The 15,849-nt window shown below is 42.9% G+C and overlaps 1 protein-coding gene across 1 annotated transcript in view; it reads right to left on the reverse strand.

Annotated features, from left to right (window-relative positions):
* cyp7b1 (cytochrome P450, family 7, subfamily B, polypeptide 1) overlaps nt 1–15,849 on the reverse strand; it is a 178,207-nt gene that overhangs the window by 15,468 nt on the left and 146,890 nt on the right. Inside the window, exon 5 of the mRNA XM_078397462.1 lies at nt 3,559–3,737. Within this exon, the coding sequence (XP_078253588.1) occupies nt 3,559–3,737 (179 nt within the window). The remainder of the gene's footprint in view (nt 1–3,558; nt 3,738–15,849) is intronic.

Here is a 15,849-nt window from a genome sequence, read left to right on the forward strand (position 1 = left end):
CCTGCCTGTCCTTTCTTTAGGACGTATGACCCTGAATATTCAGGTTCCAATCCCGATCCTCCTGCAGCTATGTCTCTGTAATCCCCACAATGTCATATCGACCAATCTCTAACTGAGCCTCAAGCTCATCCACTTTACTTCTTATACTTCGCACATTGATATATAATACTTTTAATCCATTGCTCATCTCACCTTTCACATCGATTCCTATTACACTTGGCCATTCTCCCCTATCCCTTCATGAGCTTTCTGTCCCGTTAATTCTGGGGTCTTTCTTAACTTTTCCTATACTCTCTTTCCCTTTAACTCCATCCTTGTCTGTCCCATTTGACCCCCCCCCCCCTCACTATTTAGTTTAAAACCACCCGTGTAGCATTGGAAAACCTGCCTGCCAGAATGCTGATCCCCCACCTGTTGAGGTGCAACCCGTCCCTTTTGTACAATTCCCCTTACCCCAAAACAGATCCCAGTGGTCTAAGAATCTAAATCCCTGCCCCCTGCACCAGTTCCTCAGCCACACATTCAGGTCGTGTATCTCCCTGTTCCTGCCCTCACCAGCACTGGAACTGGAACTGGAAGCAAACCGGAGATAACCACCCTAGAGGTCCTGCTTTTCTCTCTCTGTCTCTACCACAGGGGACAGATGATTGACTAACGAATCTCGCCCATCTTCCCCCCCGCACCCCCACCCCCACTTCTTTCCCCACTATATATATTCCTGCATACTATTGGGTACATGGCTCCTGCGCTGCTGCAAGTAAGAATGTCATTGTTCCAATTCAGGACATATGACAATTAAAACGCTCTTGACTCTTACTTCCTTTTAACCGCTTCTCCTTCATTCTCTGCACATCTGCTCTGAATCACATCCCACCCCAGCCTAACCCAGGAGAGAGCTCCCCTTGTCCCCCCGTTCTGCCTCGTCAGACCGCACATTTAAAGGATAATCCTCCATACTTTTTGCCACCTGCAATGGGATTTTACAACTTGATATTTTACCCCAATTGCCCCTTTCAGAATTCCGAAGAGTATTACCTCTGTATCACCCTGGTTCACCCTCCCACCTCCATTAACTAAAAAAATACTGATTTTGGCTGTGAAAATTTAAATTGATGCAGCAACCACAGTTTGTTGGAACGAGAAGCTCTCTATTTCTACCACTTCTTCTATGAAGGAGTGATTCTTGATTTCACACTAAAATTATTTTTCACCTGTGGAATCATCAAGTTTTACATACCCTCTGCGTCCGACAATCTTGGGATTCTAATGGATTTATAAACTGAAAGAAGTCTCTGCTTCGCATAATCATTTGAGTAAATCACAGACATACAACCATTTTATAAATATTTGTTTCTTGACATATATTTGAAACTTGTAAAATTATATCTCCAAACTTGAATTAGTGCTCATTCTAGTGTTAAAGATTAATGGATATCTGGGAGTGAATTACTAGGGTTCAAGCAACATTAAACATCAATGAATATTTACAATCCACGTCCTAATCCTGAGAATATTTCACCTCCTTGAACCCAGGTTTTGTTTTAGTCAATAGACAATAGGTGCAGGAGTAGGCCATTCGGCCCTTCGAGCCAGCACCACCATTCAATGTGATCATGGCTGATCATTGTCAATTAGTACCCCGTTCCTGTCTTTTCCCCATACCCCCTGACTCCGCTATCCTTAAGAGCTCTATCTAGCTCTCTTGAATGCATTCAGCGAATTGGCCTCCACTGCCTTCTGAGGCAGAGAATTCCATAGATTTACAACTCTCTGACTGAAAACGTTTTTCCTCATCTCCATTCTAAATGGACTACCCCTTATTCTTAAACTGTGGCCCCTGGTTCTGGACTCCCCCAACATTGGGAACATGTTTCCTGCCTCTAACGTGTCCATCCCCTTAATAATCTATGTTTCGATAAGATCCCCTGTTATCTGTCTAAATTCCAGTGTATACAAGTCTAGTCGCTCCAGTCTTTCAACATATGACAGTCTCGCCATTCCGGGAATTAACCTACGCTGCATGCCCTCAATAGCAAGAATATCCTTCCTCAAATTTGGAAACCAAAACTGCACACAGTACTCCAGGTGCGGTCTCACTAGGGCCCTATACAAATGCAGAAGGACCTCTTTGCTCCTATACTAAACTTTTGAAGGCCAACATTCCAATGACTTTCTTCACTGCCTGCTGTACCTGCATGCTTCCTTTCAGTGACTGATGCACTATGACACCCAGATCTCGTTGTACATCCCCTTTTCCTAACTTGACACCATTCAGATAATAATCTGCCTTCCTATTCTTACCACCAAAGTGGATAACCTCACACTTATCCACATTAAACTGCATCTGCTATGCATCCGCCCACTCACACAACCTGTCCAAGTCACCCTGCAACCTCATAGCATCTTCCTCACAGTTCACACTGCCACCCAGCTTTGTATCATCTGCAAATTTGCTAATGGTACTTTTAATCCCTTCACCCTTAATAAACAATACCAATTTAGTTAGAGATGGTCAGGGACAATTAGCAGGTTGTGGTTTAATTTGGGTAGAACACATGGCATGCGTCATTGTAATCTGAGAAAGGATTCATGACAATGTTTATGGAAGAGCATCGTTACTCTGCAGTATGAACAAAATTGTATAGCTGTACCAATATGAGTTTGCCAAGAATTTAGTGAAAGAAGAATTTATTCTAAATTAAGCACAGGTTGGATCCATTTTTTTAATCCTGAAGAGAAACTGTCAATTAATACTAATGACTAATTTTAATATATTCATATGTAGAAGTACAATAGAAGGTCACCGTGAGACTAAAAAGATAGCTGCTGCCGAACCAATCATCTTTCCTTTCCAACTTCAGATGATAATTTAGTGTTAATGCTAGTACCAGCAACAATTCACCAAATGCAATGTAGAATCTGATTGCATTTAATTTGCATGCAAGTGGCGAATCTCTGAAGCCACATTAAAGCTGAGCCAGGGTGGATTAATTTCCAGTCTTTGATATTCATTAACTCTGGCTGCAGAAAAAAAATACAAGGAGATGACACAATTACCCTTAGAGCTTCAGTGCGGAGCAATAGCTTTACAATCTCAAGCTCATGCCACCATATCAATTGATAAGAAAGGAGAGAATCCTTATGAAGTGATATAACGCAACATACAGCTAATAAAGGATTTTTGTACACAATGATGCCCTGTTATAATTATCTAAACAGTGCAGTTTATTTGTTACTGACTCAGTTCTTTATTCTTTCTCTTGGCCATCAAGTGATTCATTATCTGACAACAGCCAAGGGTTTCCTTGACTTCAAGCCAATCAATTCACAGTTTAATGTTAATCCTTTCAAAGTAACACTACTCAATCTCATTCCCATATTCTCCACTAAGACAGTAAATTCAATGACCTGCAGGTCTTGGACCACACACACTATACAAAAGACGGAAGGTTTTTTTCTTTCTGGAAGAAAGAGTACTAGGTATACGTGAACAGCAGGCTTGGTTGTTGCCGTCTGGCTGCAGAAATAAAAGAGCAGTATATACATAGCATCACATACCTCAGGATCTTCATAAACCTCTGGGTCCATGTGGAGAATTTGAGGATAAAGGGCTAACCAGTCCCCTTTTCTCAGTTTGATTTTTGGTTCGTCCTTTGAGTTTAAAGTGATATCCTCTTTGACTGATCGGATGATCATAGAGGAACTGCTTAAACGAAAGGCTTCATCTACTGCACTTCCTAAAAGAATGAGTTAAGAATTGACAAAAGCAAAGAATGCAGAGAGAGAGAGAGAGAGAGAGAGAGAGAGAGAGAGAGAGAGAGAGAGAGAGAGCGAGAGCGAGGGAGAGAGAAAAAAAAGGAAATGTATTAACCGTGAATTAAAAAGTTCCAGTCTCAGAGTGTCACAGTGACCATAACTTAAAACTAGTTCTGGAAAAATCCTTAAAATTATTAGCACATTTAATGTTACATAATTAAGAACCAGACTTTCCGATTTCAACACAAAGGTTTCCCTTCAGTAAATTTGGCAGGCAACGGTTTTAAGATTCAGTTCAAAAATCTGTTCCATATGAAGTTACTATCTTTTCCTTGAAGTCTCTATAAACCCAATGTCCTTGCTATCCCAGTGGCCTTCACCTTTTGTTCCTTGCTCGACAGATTTTATGGCTAATTTCCGGCAATTTATCCTGGCAGTTTGAGAGAGAATTCCTATGGGAAAATTGTGCATAATTTGCGTAAATCATTCTGATAGAATGCATATCAGCATGTAGCTCCTGTCTAAGGTTGCAATACACACTGTAATCAAAACTGACTTATTTCTAACAGCATATCTGGATACTGCACTTTGCAACTTGATTCTGTCTGATTGTCTCTTGAAAGTGAAAAAATTGGATACCGGCCCATTCCACGCCGAACATTTGTAAAACTCAGCACCTGTGTTCAAGGGAGTAGCAAAAGTAAGTTTCGCTCACGATTTTGAGCACTGCGATGTTGTTAAAAAAGGAAGTTTAAAAAAACTGAAAGTGCTAAACCAAAGTAAACAGCAACTGTTCTTTCAGTAAACATTAAATCTGCTGCAGCGTGCACAGAAAATAAAGTGGCATGGGATGCATTCTCGCAGGAGGTTTTTCCTTAAGCGTGCATTTGTCTAAAGGAATGAAGCTTCGGTCAGCTCTGTGTGGTCAGCGCGGTGATTCAATGTGACGTACAGTGAGTCTGTGCATATTCTTTTGGACTGCCTTCGTTACTATAATCAGGCAGAGTCAAATCGGTTTGTTGGTGACGAACCCAGAACACAACTGCGGATCCGAAATGCAGCCAGAATTGCGGATTGCCACAAGGCACCTGACACAATAGATTCTAAGTGGCAGTGTTCTGGCAGCGAAACTTTGCAGCGTACGATAAAATGTCTACCTTCCACCCTCATGCTGTGCGCAGCCACAAGAAAGACATTGTACATAAACCATTTTAGTATGTGTTTTGGAAATGATAGATGACATGTGAAACATTACTGTTTGCCTAAGAAATCAGACGATACAAATAAAAAGTTCATGACCACAGTGCACTGTGAACTGCAAGTGTAGTGGTTGTGTACATGCAACATGGTCACATTCCATTGGTTGACTTTCGCCCAGGCAGCATGGCAGTCAGAGCCTGATGTAGTATCACAAATGACAATTGGGCAAGCATATCTTATGTAGAAGTTAATCATGATAATGGAGCACAAAATGTGACTTTGTGGTCAGATCGTAAATGACAAATCTGCTCTACCTTACAGTACCAGCTACATGTGGGAGGTTAGGCTGCTTTCGCTTTGAGCAATCATGATGATAATTATTAAATGACAAAAGTAATAGTCAGATTATGACTGTCAAGGGAGAAACACAGGCTTCTCTGGTTTCAGCTGACAAATTAAAAGACCTTTCTGTACATCAATCGTGCACAAAAAATAAAAACAAGATGCAGAAAATTTCATCAATCTTCCATTTCCTTTCATGTATTTAACATATATCAGAAGCAGCCATCCAATTTTGTAGACAGATCAGCTGGTAGCTTGGGAGGTCCTCCATTCAGCATCGAGATATTGTAAATTATACTGTGCAGTGGGGCAACATCTGTTTCAGTGCGCATACCGAACAAACAAGGCAATTTAAAGCCTACGATGACATAACCAGTGAACACAACCCCTTGACTTCCTTGTGACAGTGGAGGCAAAACTGCAGGGTGCTTGCTGCTTGGGTTATGGGAAATACTGCTTTTTGAAAAATTGTTCCAGTTTCAGTATCAATGGAAATAATGGATATGTTTATCTCATGCTGTGACATAATACATTTTACGTTATATTAGCCTTGATGTAAAAGTTTAAATCAATGTCAAGAGTCAAAAGTGTTTAATTGTCATATGTACCGACAACGGAACAATGAAATTCTTACTAGTAGCAGCGTAATAGTGCACAATCCCAATAGATTTTATAGCAAATTTCAGAAATTCTCAGGTGCAATAAATCTTATTTTTCCTTTATTTCACTTTGCAGTTTAAGCAAGGCTGGTTAAATGTGAATATTCTGCCCATCGTGATTTAATGTGCGCAACAGGATCCAATACTTTAAAGAATCCGTGGGACACCAAACTCACAAATATTCTCTTCTCATTTTCATTAAGTGAATGCAGTTTTTCAAAAACACAGATATGATTCATGCTAAGAAATGAAATGAACTAATTGGAGTTTGTATTGCTACATTTGACAGGGAGACAAACAGGCCTAAAAAACCCCGGCAGCTTGAAATACAAAATGGTGATTAGATGCCGCGCCACCTACTGCAACAGTGGGTCACAAAGAGTTGGAAGGTCAATTTTATATCTAACTAATATCTGACTCAAGACCTCGAAGGACCAGGAAGAATGTACAGTGCAAAGAGGTTCAATAACATTGATCAGAAAATGATCAATGAGTACTGTAAATACTACTCCTGTTGATCCTCATTATTGTCATGTCCAATTAGTTGACCAATAAACTGACAATAAAAAGTGATGATAAGTAGGAATGATTCTATGACAATGAAGTTTTACTTAAAGAAAGATCAATCATTTTACAATAAAACCACAATCGAAATGGTTTCATCACTCTGCTGCATTAATTATGGTGCTTCAATAATTGAATACTTTATTGTCACATGTGACAAGGCACAATAAATGGCTTTTACTCAGAAAAACATCTCAATTGACTAAAATGAGAAAAATTCATGTTTATTTTTAACACCACAGAGGAACCATGAAAGAACATGATTATATTACTGCGACAAAAACTAAATTTGATCTATTTACAGCAAGCAAGAGGAGAAGAGATGAGAGGACCCATCACAGACTGACTTTAAAGGTGAGTCTGTTTCTAAATTTACGTCTATTTCAGGGTTTTTTTTGTGGCCAATGAAAGCACCATATGGGAAATATGCTTTGCCACTGGGTTTTTTGTTTCAGCGCCAGCTTTCAAGGACCAATTGCAAAGCTGCAGTTGCAGGAAAACCGGGAACAACACACACATTTTAGTTGGTACGGGACGAAATATGACGAAACAGTATAAACAGGCGCAAAACATACTCAAGTTGTATGATTTACTCACATGACCACTGTTCAGTTTAGTTGAGTTCAGTTTATTGTCACATGTACCGAGGTACAGTGAAAAGCTTTTGTTGCATGCTAACCAGTCAGCAGAAAGACAATATATGGCTACATCCAATCCATTTACAGTGTGCAGATACCTGATAAGGGAAATGCCTCTGCAAGGTATGGTTGGAAAATAAGTTTTCTTCCCCTATATTGTGAATCTGTGGAATTCTCTGCCACAGAAGGTTGTGGAGGCCAATTCACTGGATGTTTTCAAGAGAGAGTTAGACATAGCTCTTAGGGCTAACGGAATCAAGGGAAATGCAGAGAAAGCAGGAACTGATTCTGGATGATCAGCCATGATCATATTGAATGGTGGTGCTGGCTCCAAGGGCTGAATGGCCTACTCCTGCACTTATTTTCTATACTTCTATGTTTCTATATTCCATGCACTGACTGTATAATTTTACCATTAGAAGCATAGAAAAATAGGTCCAGGAGTACGCCATTCGGCCCTTCGATCCAGCACCGCCATTCAATATGATAGCTGATCATCTAAAATGATCTAAAATCAGTACCCCGTTCCTGCTTTTTCCCCATATCCCTTGATTCCTTTAGCCCTAAGAGCTAAATCTAACTCTCTCTTGAAAACATCCAGTGAATTGGCCTCCACTACCTTCTGTGGCAGAGAATTCCACAGATTGACAACTCTCTGGGTGAAAAAGTTTTTCCTCATTTCAGTCCTTAATGGCCTACCCCTAATTCTTAAACTGTGACCCCTGGTTCTGGACTCCCCCAACATGGGGAATTTTTTTCCTGCATCTAGCCTATCCAATCCTTTAAGAATTGTATATGTTTCTAAACAATCTAAACAAAATATGAAAACCCCCAAAACTATTTGTGATGGCAAGCCACTTGTCAATCACGATGATGTCAAGGCTGCCTGATGTCACTGTGAAGCATGTTAGTAAAGCAGCTGCCTAAATGGTGGCTGACAGATTGGCATTGTGATTGGCAGGAGAGCCAGAGTTTACAAATAGTTCTTGGCGTGTGTCAAAAATCAGACTGCTGTTACTTTTGCTTAAAATATCTAAATGATGGGTATTAAAGAACAAGTTTTTTTTGCCTGAGAGAAATATCCCATGGATGTGGACTTCCAAACCCCAGCATTTGAAGTATTTTCGCATTGGATATCATGGCGTTAATTACAAGGAATTCATTTCGCTGATTACGACGGCCCACATAGAAAGTGAATCAGTGAGCATTAATTATTTTTGCAGCACCGGACCCTTTAAAGAGTGATTAATTAGGCTCTGGCCAGAAAACAAAATTACATTTATAGAACAATACTGCTTGGAATATGGATTTCACTCTTTATTGAGCACAAAAATAAACCGCTGCTTATATTGCCAACAGCTAGTGAATCTCAGCAGAAAAGCGATATAATTGGCCACAAAAACATTAAAAATAGCGTTATGTTAGTTTATATCTCAGATTTTACAACATTAATATGGGTCCTGCAGTATTCCCAATGGAAACTCACTCAATTCAGCACAGGAGACTACAATTTGTATGCAATAATCAGATAATGGTATTAGCCCTTAAAGAAACACTCCTCTTGGGACCCTGAGAGCTGCAACACACACTTGCAGTTGTAATGGAAGAGAGCAGTGAGAGAACAGAAACAAGTACTTATATACTCAGGTGTTTACATACGTACAGGTAAATGCTCTCTTATTCCAGCATCCACCACCACCCTCACTTTAAGCACTGCACGCCCCAGAATGCTGCCACAGACAGGTCATGCCAGTTGAGAGACAATAATGAAAAGGAAATCTAATGTCCTTTATCTGTTCTGCTTAAGAAAAGGACAGACAAATAAGAGGGAGTCCATTGGAAAAGCAGAACAGCAATGAGGGCTCTCACATTTGAACTGCCTGACCCATATTGGGAACATAATCCCACAAATCATGGGTAGCAGGACGAACAATCTCTAAATCACTTCAGCAGCAAATTTCATCAGCAATCTGTTAGGTGTGGTCACTGTAAAAACATTTCATTGCGCTCAATACGTTCCCCTTGATTCAATCATCAATCAGTACCATTATTAACACCGCATTCCTGCATTACCATTCAACTTCAGCTATGTTCTGTCTTGTTTGCTTGAACAAGGGATTGGAATAGGTCACATGGTACCCCAACTACTGTTCCCTAAAGGTGGAAACAGAACAGGAAGAGGGCACTAGGGGAAACAGCAGTGGAGGAGAATGGTGATGAGGAAGGTTACGTTCAGACATAGAACCATCTACAATACAATACAATACAATACAATACAATATATCTTTATTGTCATTGTACCCAGGGGTACAACGAGATTGGGAATGCGCCTCCCATACGATGCAATAATTTAGGTAATTTAGACAGCAGCAACCCAACGAAACAAAACAGTTGTAACAGTTTTGGACAGGGTAAAGTGCAAGTTGATCTATGCGTTGTGGCCATCCGGCTCAGCAGGACCGGTTCATAGCAGCTATGGCCCTGGGGGTGAAGCTGTTCCTGAGTCTGGAGGTGCGGGCATAGAAGGCCTTGTATCGTCTGCCCGATGGAAGGAGTTCGAACAGACTGTTGCAGGGGTGTGAAGAGTCTTTGTGGATGCTGGTGGCTTTTCTGAGGCATCGTGTGTTGTAGATGCCCTCCAAGTCTGGTAGCTGTGTTCCGATGGCCCTCTGAGCTCTATGGACTACCCGCTGTAGAGCTTTCCTTTCTGCCTCAGTGCAGCTGAGGTACCACACAGGGATGCCATGCGTTAGGATGCTCTCTATGGTGCAGCGGTAGAAGGTCGTCAGCAGCTGTTGGGGTAGACCAGACTTTTTTAGTGTTCTTAAGTAGAACAGTCTTTGTTGTGCCTTCTTGACCAGCGCAGCAGTGTTATTGGACCATGTTAGGTCCTCCGAAATGTGAGTGCCCAGAAACTTGAAGCTGGACACTCTCTCCACACTGTCCCCGTTGATAGAGATCGGGGCATATTCCCCGTTATGTGACCTACAGAAGTTGATGATCAGCTCCTTGGTCTTGGTGGTATTTAGGGACAGGTTGTTATCCGAGCACCAGTCCGCCAGGTTCTGCACCTCCGCTCTATAGTTTGTTTCATCCCCGTTGGTGATCAGCCCGATCACCGTTGTGTCATCTGCAAACTTGTCGAATGCAGGAACACAGTCGTGTGTGAAGAGGGAGTAGAGCATGGGGCTCAGAACACAGCCCTGTGGTGTGCCGGTACTCAGGGTGATAGTGGAGGACAGGTGCGGGCCCATTCTCACTGCCTGCGGTCGTTCCAGCAGGAAGTCCAGGATCCAGTCACATAATGACGAGCTGAGGCCTAGCTGGTGGAGTTTGGTGATGAGCTTGGTGGGGATGACCGTGTTGAAGGCGGAGCTATAGTCTATGAATAGCATCCTCACGTACGTGCCCTGTCTCTCTAGGTGAGTCAGAACAGTGTGAAGAGCCAGAGAGATGGCGTCCTCTGTGGATCTATTTGCCTTGTATGCAAATTGATGTGGGTCCAGTGAGTCAGGGATGCTGGATTTGATGTGTGAGAGGACCAGCCTCTCAAAGCACTTCATGACTATCGGCGTTAGAGCAACCGGGCGGTAGTCGTTCAGGTTGGAGATCTTTGCTTTTTTCGGCACCGGAACTATGATAGCCGACTTCAGGCACTTGGGGACCGTAGCCAGAGATAATGACAGGTTAAAGATCCTGGTGAATACCTCAGCCAGCTGTTCAGCACAGTCCTTCAGTACCCTTCCTTGAACTCCATCCGGTCCTGCAGCCTTGCGTGGGTTGACCCTTTGCAGAGCGCGTTGTACCTCCTGTGTGCTCAGTTGCAAGACCTGTCCCACCGCCTCGGCTGGGGTTCTTTCACTCAAGGTGGTTTTGCCAGTTTCAAAGCGGGCAAAGAAGGTGTTAAGCTCGTTGGTCAGTGCCATATCGCTGTGGGGGCAGGCAGGGCTGCTCTTGTAGCCAGTGATGTCCCTGACACCCTGCCACATGCTTCTGGTGTCCGTGGTGTTGAAGTGGTCTTCCACCCGTTGCCTATGGGTGTCTTTGGCCCTTTTAATACCTTTGCTCAGGTGTGATCTGGCAACACTGTATGCTGAAGTGTCACCAGATTTAAAGGCATTGTTGCGTGCCCTCAGCAGGTTCTGTACCTCCTTGTTCATCCAGGGTTTCCGGTTTGGGAACATCTTTATCTCCTTGTCCTCTGACTGGCATGATCAACAGATTGGGTTTGTGAGGGATGAACAGATTGGGTTTGTGGGGGAGATATGAGGCTTCAGCAGTCTTGCTTGAGCTGCAGGGAATCTGGTGCAGACGTACATCAGAGACCATGAATCGCCACTGTCCCATCCGAGTCAGATGCGGGCGACAAATGGGATGACACAGATAAAGCAGACACACAGTGAGATTGGGAGTGAGCTGCCAGGCAAAGAATGTAAGGACTGACTGGGAGCTCAGAGGAGTCCGTTCACCAGCCCCCACTTGAGGTTGTGCAGAGCCAATGGTAATGTCCTCTGCTCTGCCTGTCAGGCATACTTCTTGGCTATATATGGGCAACAGTCCCACCACACAGCTGGTTCAGGCTGTAAAGGCACAAGCAGAAGCCATACAAAACCTTTCTGCTTCTGTGTACTTTCGTCATCATGTACATAGATGTCTGACCTGTGCTACATGGGAACAGCTTGATGTCTTCCTGTTTACAACCCTCTGGGTTCATGTTGGCTCCCAAGGGAGCAATCTCCAAAAGTTGGTCCCCTTTTCCCCCTCTCCTATTTCCTTGGAGCCCTGCAAACAACTCTTTCACACATACCCATTTATTCCCTTTGCCACTAATGTAAATGAATGCATGATTTGCAGGAGTTAATTAACCGGCAGCACATCGAAGCGATGTGGGAAAAAACTGGAGCAGACTGTGAAAACCCACAGTGTTATTGACAGGGGGAATGTGTAAACTCTGCACAGACAACACTATAGGTTAGGACCTTGAGGCAGCAGTTCTAACTGTTGCCCTGCTTAATACCCACATTAAACATTGAAACACCATTTATGAGCAGATGACTGTTCTGAGTGGCCATGAAAGTTCTGAGAAGTTCCTGATCCCTGGACCAGGACTATCTAACAGTGATAAATTATCTCTACTACCTGCACGGGAACCCACCTCAGTTACTTACTGAACCTACTTTTCTCCTCTGCACAATTTTGATGTATTTATGTATGGTAGGATTAGCCTGAATATTACGCAACACAAAAGTTTTCACTGCATCTTGGTACACGTGATAATAATAAACCAATAAACCATGAGCAGTTCAAGGTACCCCAGTAGTAAAGCAATACTGCATATAAAGAAACTGTTAGAGCAGAGAGATGCCACACGTGAGCAGATCATGCTCCATTAGCAGCGACAAGACATGGTGCTTTGACGCTTTTTTCTTTACTGCAGGAGGAAAGTCATGTTTTCCCACTCATTCCAAACCCCCGTTCATTCTTGCTTTCAGTGTGAACATAGTCCTGGTTAAATTGCACTTTGTGCAGATTTCAGAGAGAAGATTGAACACAGCAGGGACCAAACTAGAGATTTAAAATCTGTCAGTGGGTTTGCATTGCGTCAGGAGGTTGAGTGCCCACAGATTGTCGCACCCTAGTCCCAGGACACCATCCGGTGGCAGGTTCAGCACATTGATGTCTCCTTTCACAATTCACTCCCCACATCAACCTTCCAGGCAGCATATTCACCTGTGTCCCACAGCCACTCATCCTACAATGTTCTTTCTATTGGCCATGGCCAATAGTGTGAATGTCTACAGCAATGCCAGCAGCAGCCACAACAGAATCGATGAAGGATAAGGACATTAAGGGTGGCACAGCAGTAGAGTTGCAGCCATATTGTGCTTGCAGCACCAGAGACTCAGGTTCGATCCTGACTACGGGTGCTGTCCAAATGGAGTTTGTACGTTCTTCTTGTGACCGCGTATTTTTGCCGGGTGCTCCGCTTTCCTTCCACACTCCAAAGATGTACAGGTTTGTAGGTTAATTGGCTTTGGTAAGTTGTAAAATTGTCCCTAGTATGTTGGATAGTGTAGGGTGTTAGTGTAGGGTGATCACAGGTCAGAACGGACTCGGTGGTCCACAGGGCCTATTTCCGCGCTGTATCCCTAAAGTCTAAAGATAATATTTGCTCTAAATGAAATGCACTAGAACAATGCTTATATGTTCAACATCATTTTAGTAGAAAAGAGTCAAATAATAAGACTATATTTTTAGTTGAAATAATACAGCTCAGTGTTCTCCCATTTCACTACATATATGTGGGTTTCATAGTTCTAGTGCTGCATCACAGAGACCCTTGTGCAATTGATCCCTTTTCCTTTGAGTCCATACTGATGTCCTGATGACCCACAAGTAGCTCTTACCCTAGATGAGCCACCTTCAGACTGTTGGCACAAAGTGGGTCAGGCAGCATCTCTGGAGAACATGGATAGGTGATGTTTCGAGTCAGAACCTATCTTCAGACTCAGATTCTGAAGAAGGGTTCCCACCCGAAACATCACCTGCAGATGTTGGTTTGTAAAAAAAAAGATTCAAAGTTCTGGAGCAACTCAGCAGGTCAGGCAGCATCTCTGGAGAGCATGGACAGGTAATGGAACCCTTCTTCAGAATAATGATGTTAAACATATCAGCATTGTTCAAATGCATTTTCATTTAGAGCAAATATTATCCATCATCGATTCTGGTGTGGCTGCTGCTTTTGCTGAGGACACTTCTATAATCAGCTGGAATAGGTTGTTAATGGAGAGCTGCCATGGTATCACAACTTGAGGTCCCACTTAATGGGATTTGTGGCAGCTTCATGCTAGACACACACTCCCTGTTAGTCTAAGCACATTCAGTGAACATTGGTGGTGCTTATGCAGCCTGCAGTGAATCGTGAACCTGTCCAATCTGATCTCCTGCTGTGAACAGAGTGTCCCTTTAAAGTGAACACCGATTAATGTACTCCCAGTGACTACTGTGAGTGTTGAGCGAGGCCATGGACTGCATCCAAAATCTCCAATTTACATCAGTACAAGAGGTAATGCCGTATTTAACTAGTGGATTCATTGGGTGTATCACTGACACCAGACAAATATCAGGTGCATCAAGATAAACTTGGCATATAATTGCCTGCGCCAATCGTCCAATGGGCACAATCTTCACTTGGGAGCTGTCTATGCCAGATAAAGTTACTTGCCGGTGAGATCTGAAAATGAGAAATTACTACAAATTTATCCACTGTGTGGTTGAATTCAATTGAAGTGAACCAATATGTGGAAACAAATGCTGGTTTACAAAAGATGACACAAAGTGCTGGAATAAATCAGTGGATCAGGCATCATCTTTGGAGAACATGGGTAAATTTTGGGTCCAGACCCTTCTTCAGACATTGTGACAGGGGGAATGGAGGGGGGGGGGGGAGAGGGGTGTGCTGAAAGAGAGGAAGGACAGGACAAAGCCTGACAGGTAATGGGTGGTATGTGTAGGAAGGAACTGCAGATGTTGGTTTACACCAAAGATAGACACAAAATGCTGGAGTAACTCAGCGCGTCAGGCAGCCTCATCTCTAGAGAAAAGGAATAAGTGACGTTTCAAAAGATCATAAGTGATAGGAGCAGAATTAGATAATTCGGCCCATCAAATCTACTCCGCCATTCAATCATGGCTGATCTATCTTTCCCTCCTAACCCCATTCTCCTGCCTTCTCCCCATAACCTCTGACACCTGTACTAATCAAGAATTTATCTATCTCTGCCTTAAATATATCCACTGACTTGGTCTCCACAGCCTTCTGTGGCAAAGAATTCCACATATTCACCACCCTCTGACTAAAGAAATTCCTCCTCATCTCCTTCCTGAAGGAACGTCCTTTAATTCTGAGGCTATGACCTCTTGTCCTAGACTCTCCCACTAGTAGAAACATCCTCTCCACATCCATTCTATCCAAGCCTTTCAATATTCTGTATGTTTCAATGAGGTCGCCCCTCATTCTTCTAAACGCCAGCGAGTACTGGTCCCAGTGCCGAAAAAACGCTCATCATATGTCAACTTTTCGGGTCGGGATACAGGTGATGGAGATATTTGATAGGCAGGTGGTTGAACAAAGGCCAAAGATTAAAAGACAGAAGGTCAACAGGATTGAGGAGTTGCAAATTGTGAAGCTGGAGGAAGGAATGTTGGTAGAAGGGGAGGGAGAGGGGAAGAGGAGAAATAAGTACGAGTCCTCACAAGGGAGAGGGGGAGGGAGAATAAATGGGGAGAGATACGGGAATGAAGGGGGGGCTGATTTGTAGATTTTCTTAAAATGGAAACATTCAATTTTCACACAATTGGTTGTAAGCTACCCACGTGTGCTGCTTGGGTAGCTTACAGGTGCTGCTCCTGTAGTTTGCTTATGGCCTCAATCCAGCAAAGGAGGAGGCCCAGGATCCAAAGGTCAGTATGGGAATGGGAAGAGGAGTTAAAATAGTTAGCAACCAGGTGATCCAATAGGCTTTGGCGAACCGAGCGTAAGTGCTTAGTGAAGTGATCGCTGAGTCTATGCTTGATCTTGCCAATATACAAGAGGCCATGTCAGGAAAACTTTTTGCAGTAGATGAGTTTAGAGGAGATGCACAGCAACCTCCTTTAATCTCATCTACTGCATCCAGATTCTCCAATTT

Source organism: Rhinoraja longicauda, chromosome 4, assembly GCF_053455715.1.
Source record: "Rhinoraja longicauda isolate Sanriku21f chromosome 4, sRhiLon1.1, whole genome shotgun sequence".
NCBI classification, from domain to species: Eukaryota; Metazoa; Chordata; class Chondrichthyes; order Rajiformes; family Arhynchobatidae; genus Rhinoraja; species Rhinoraja longicauda.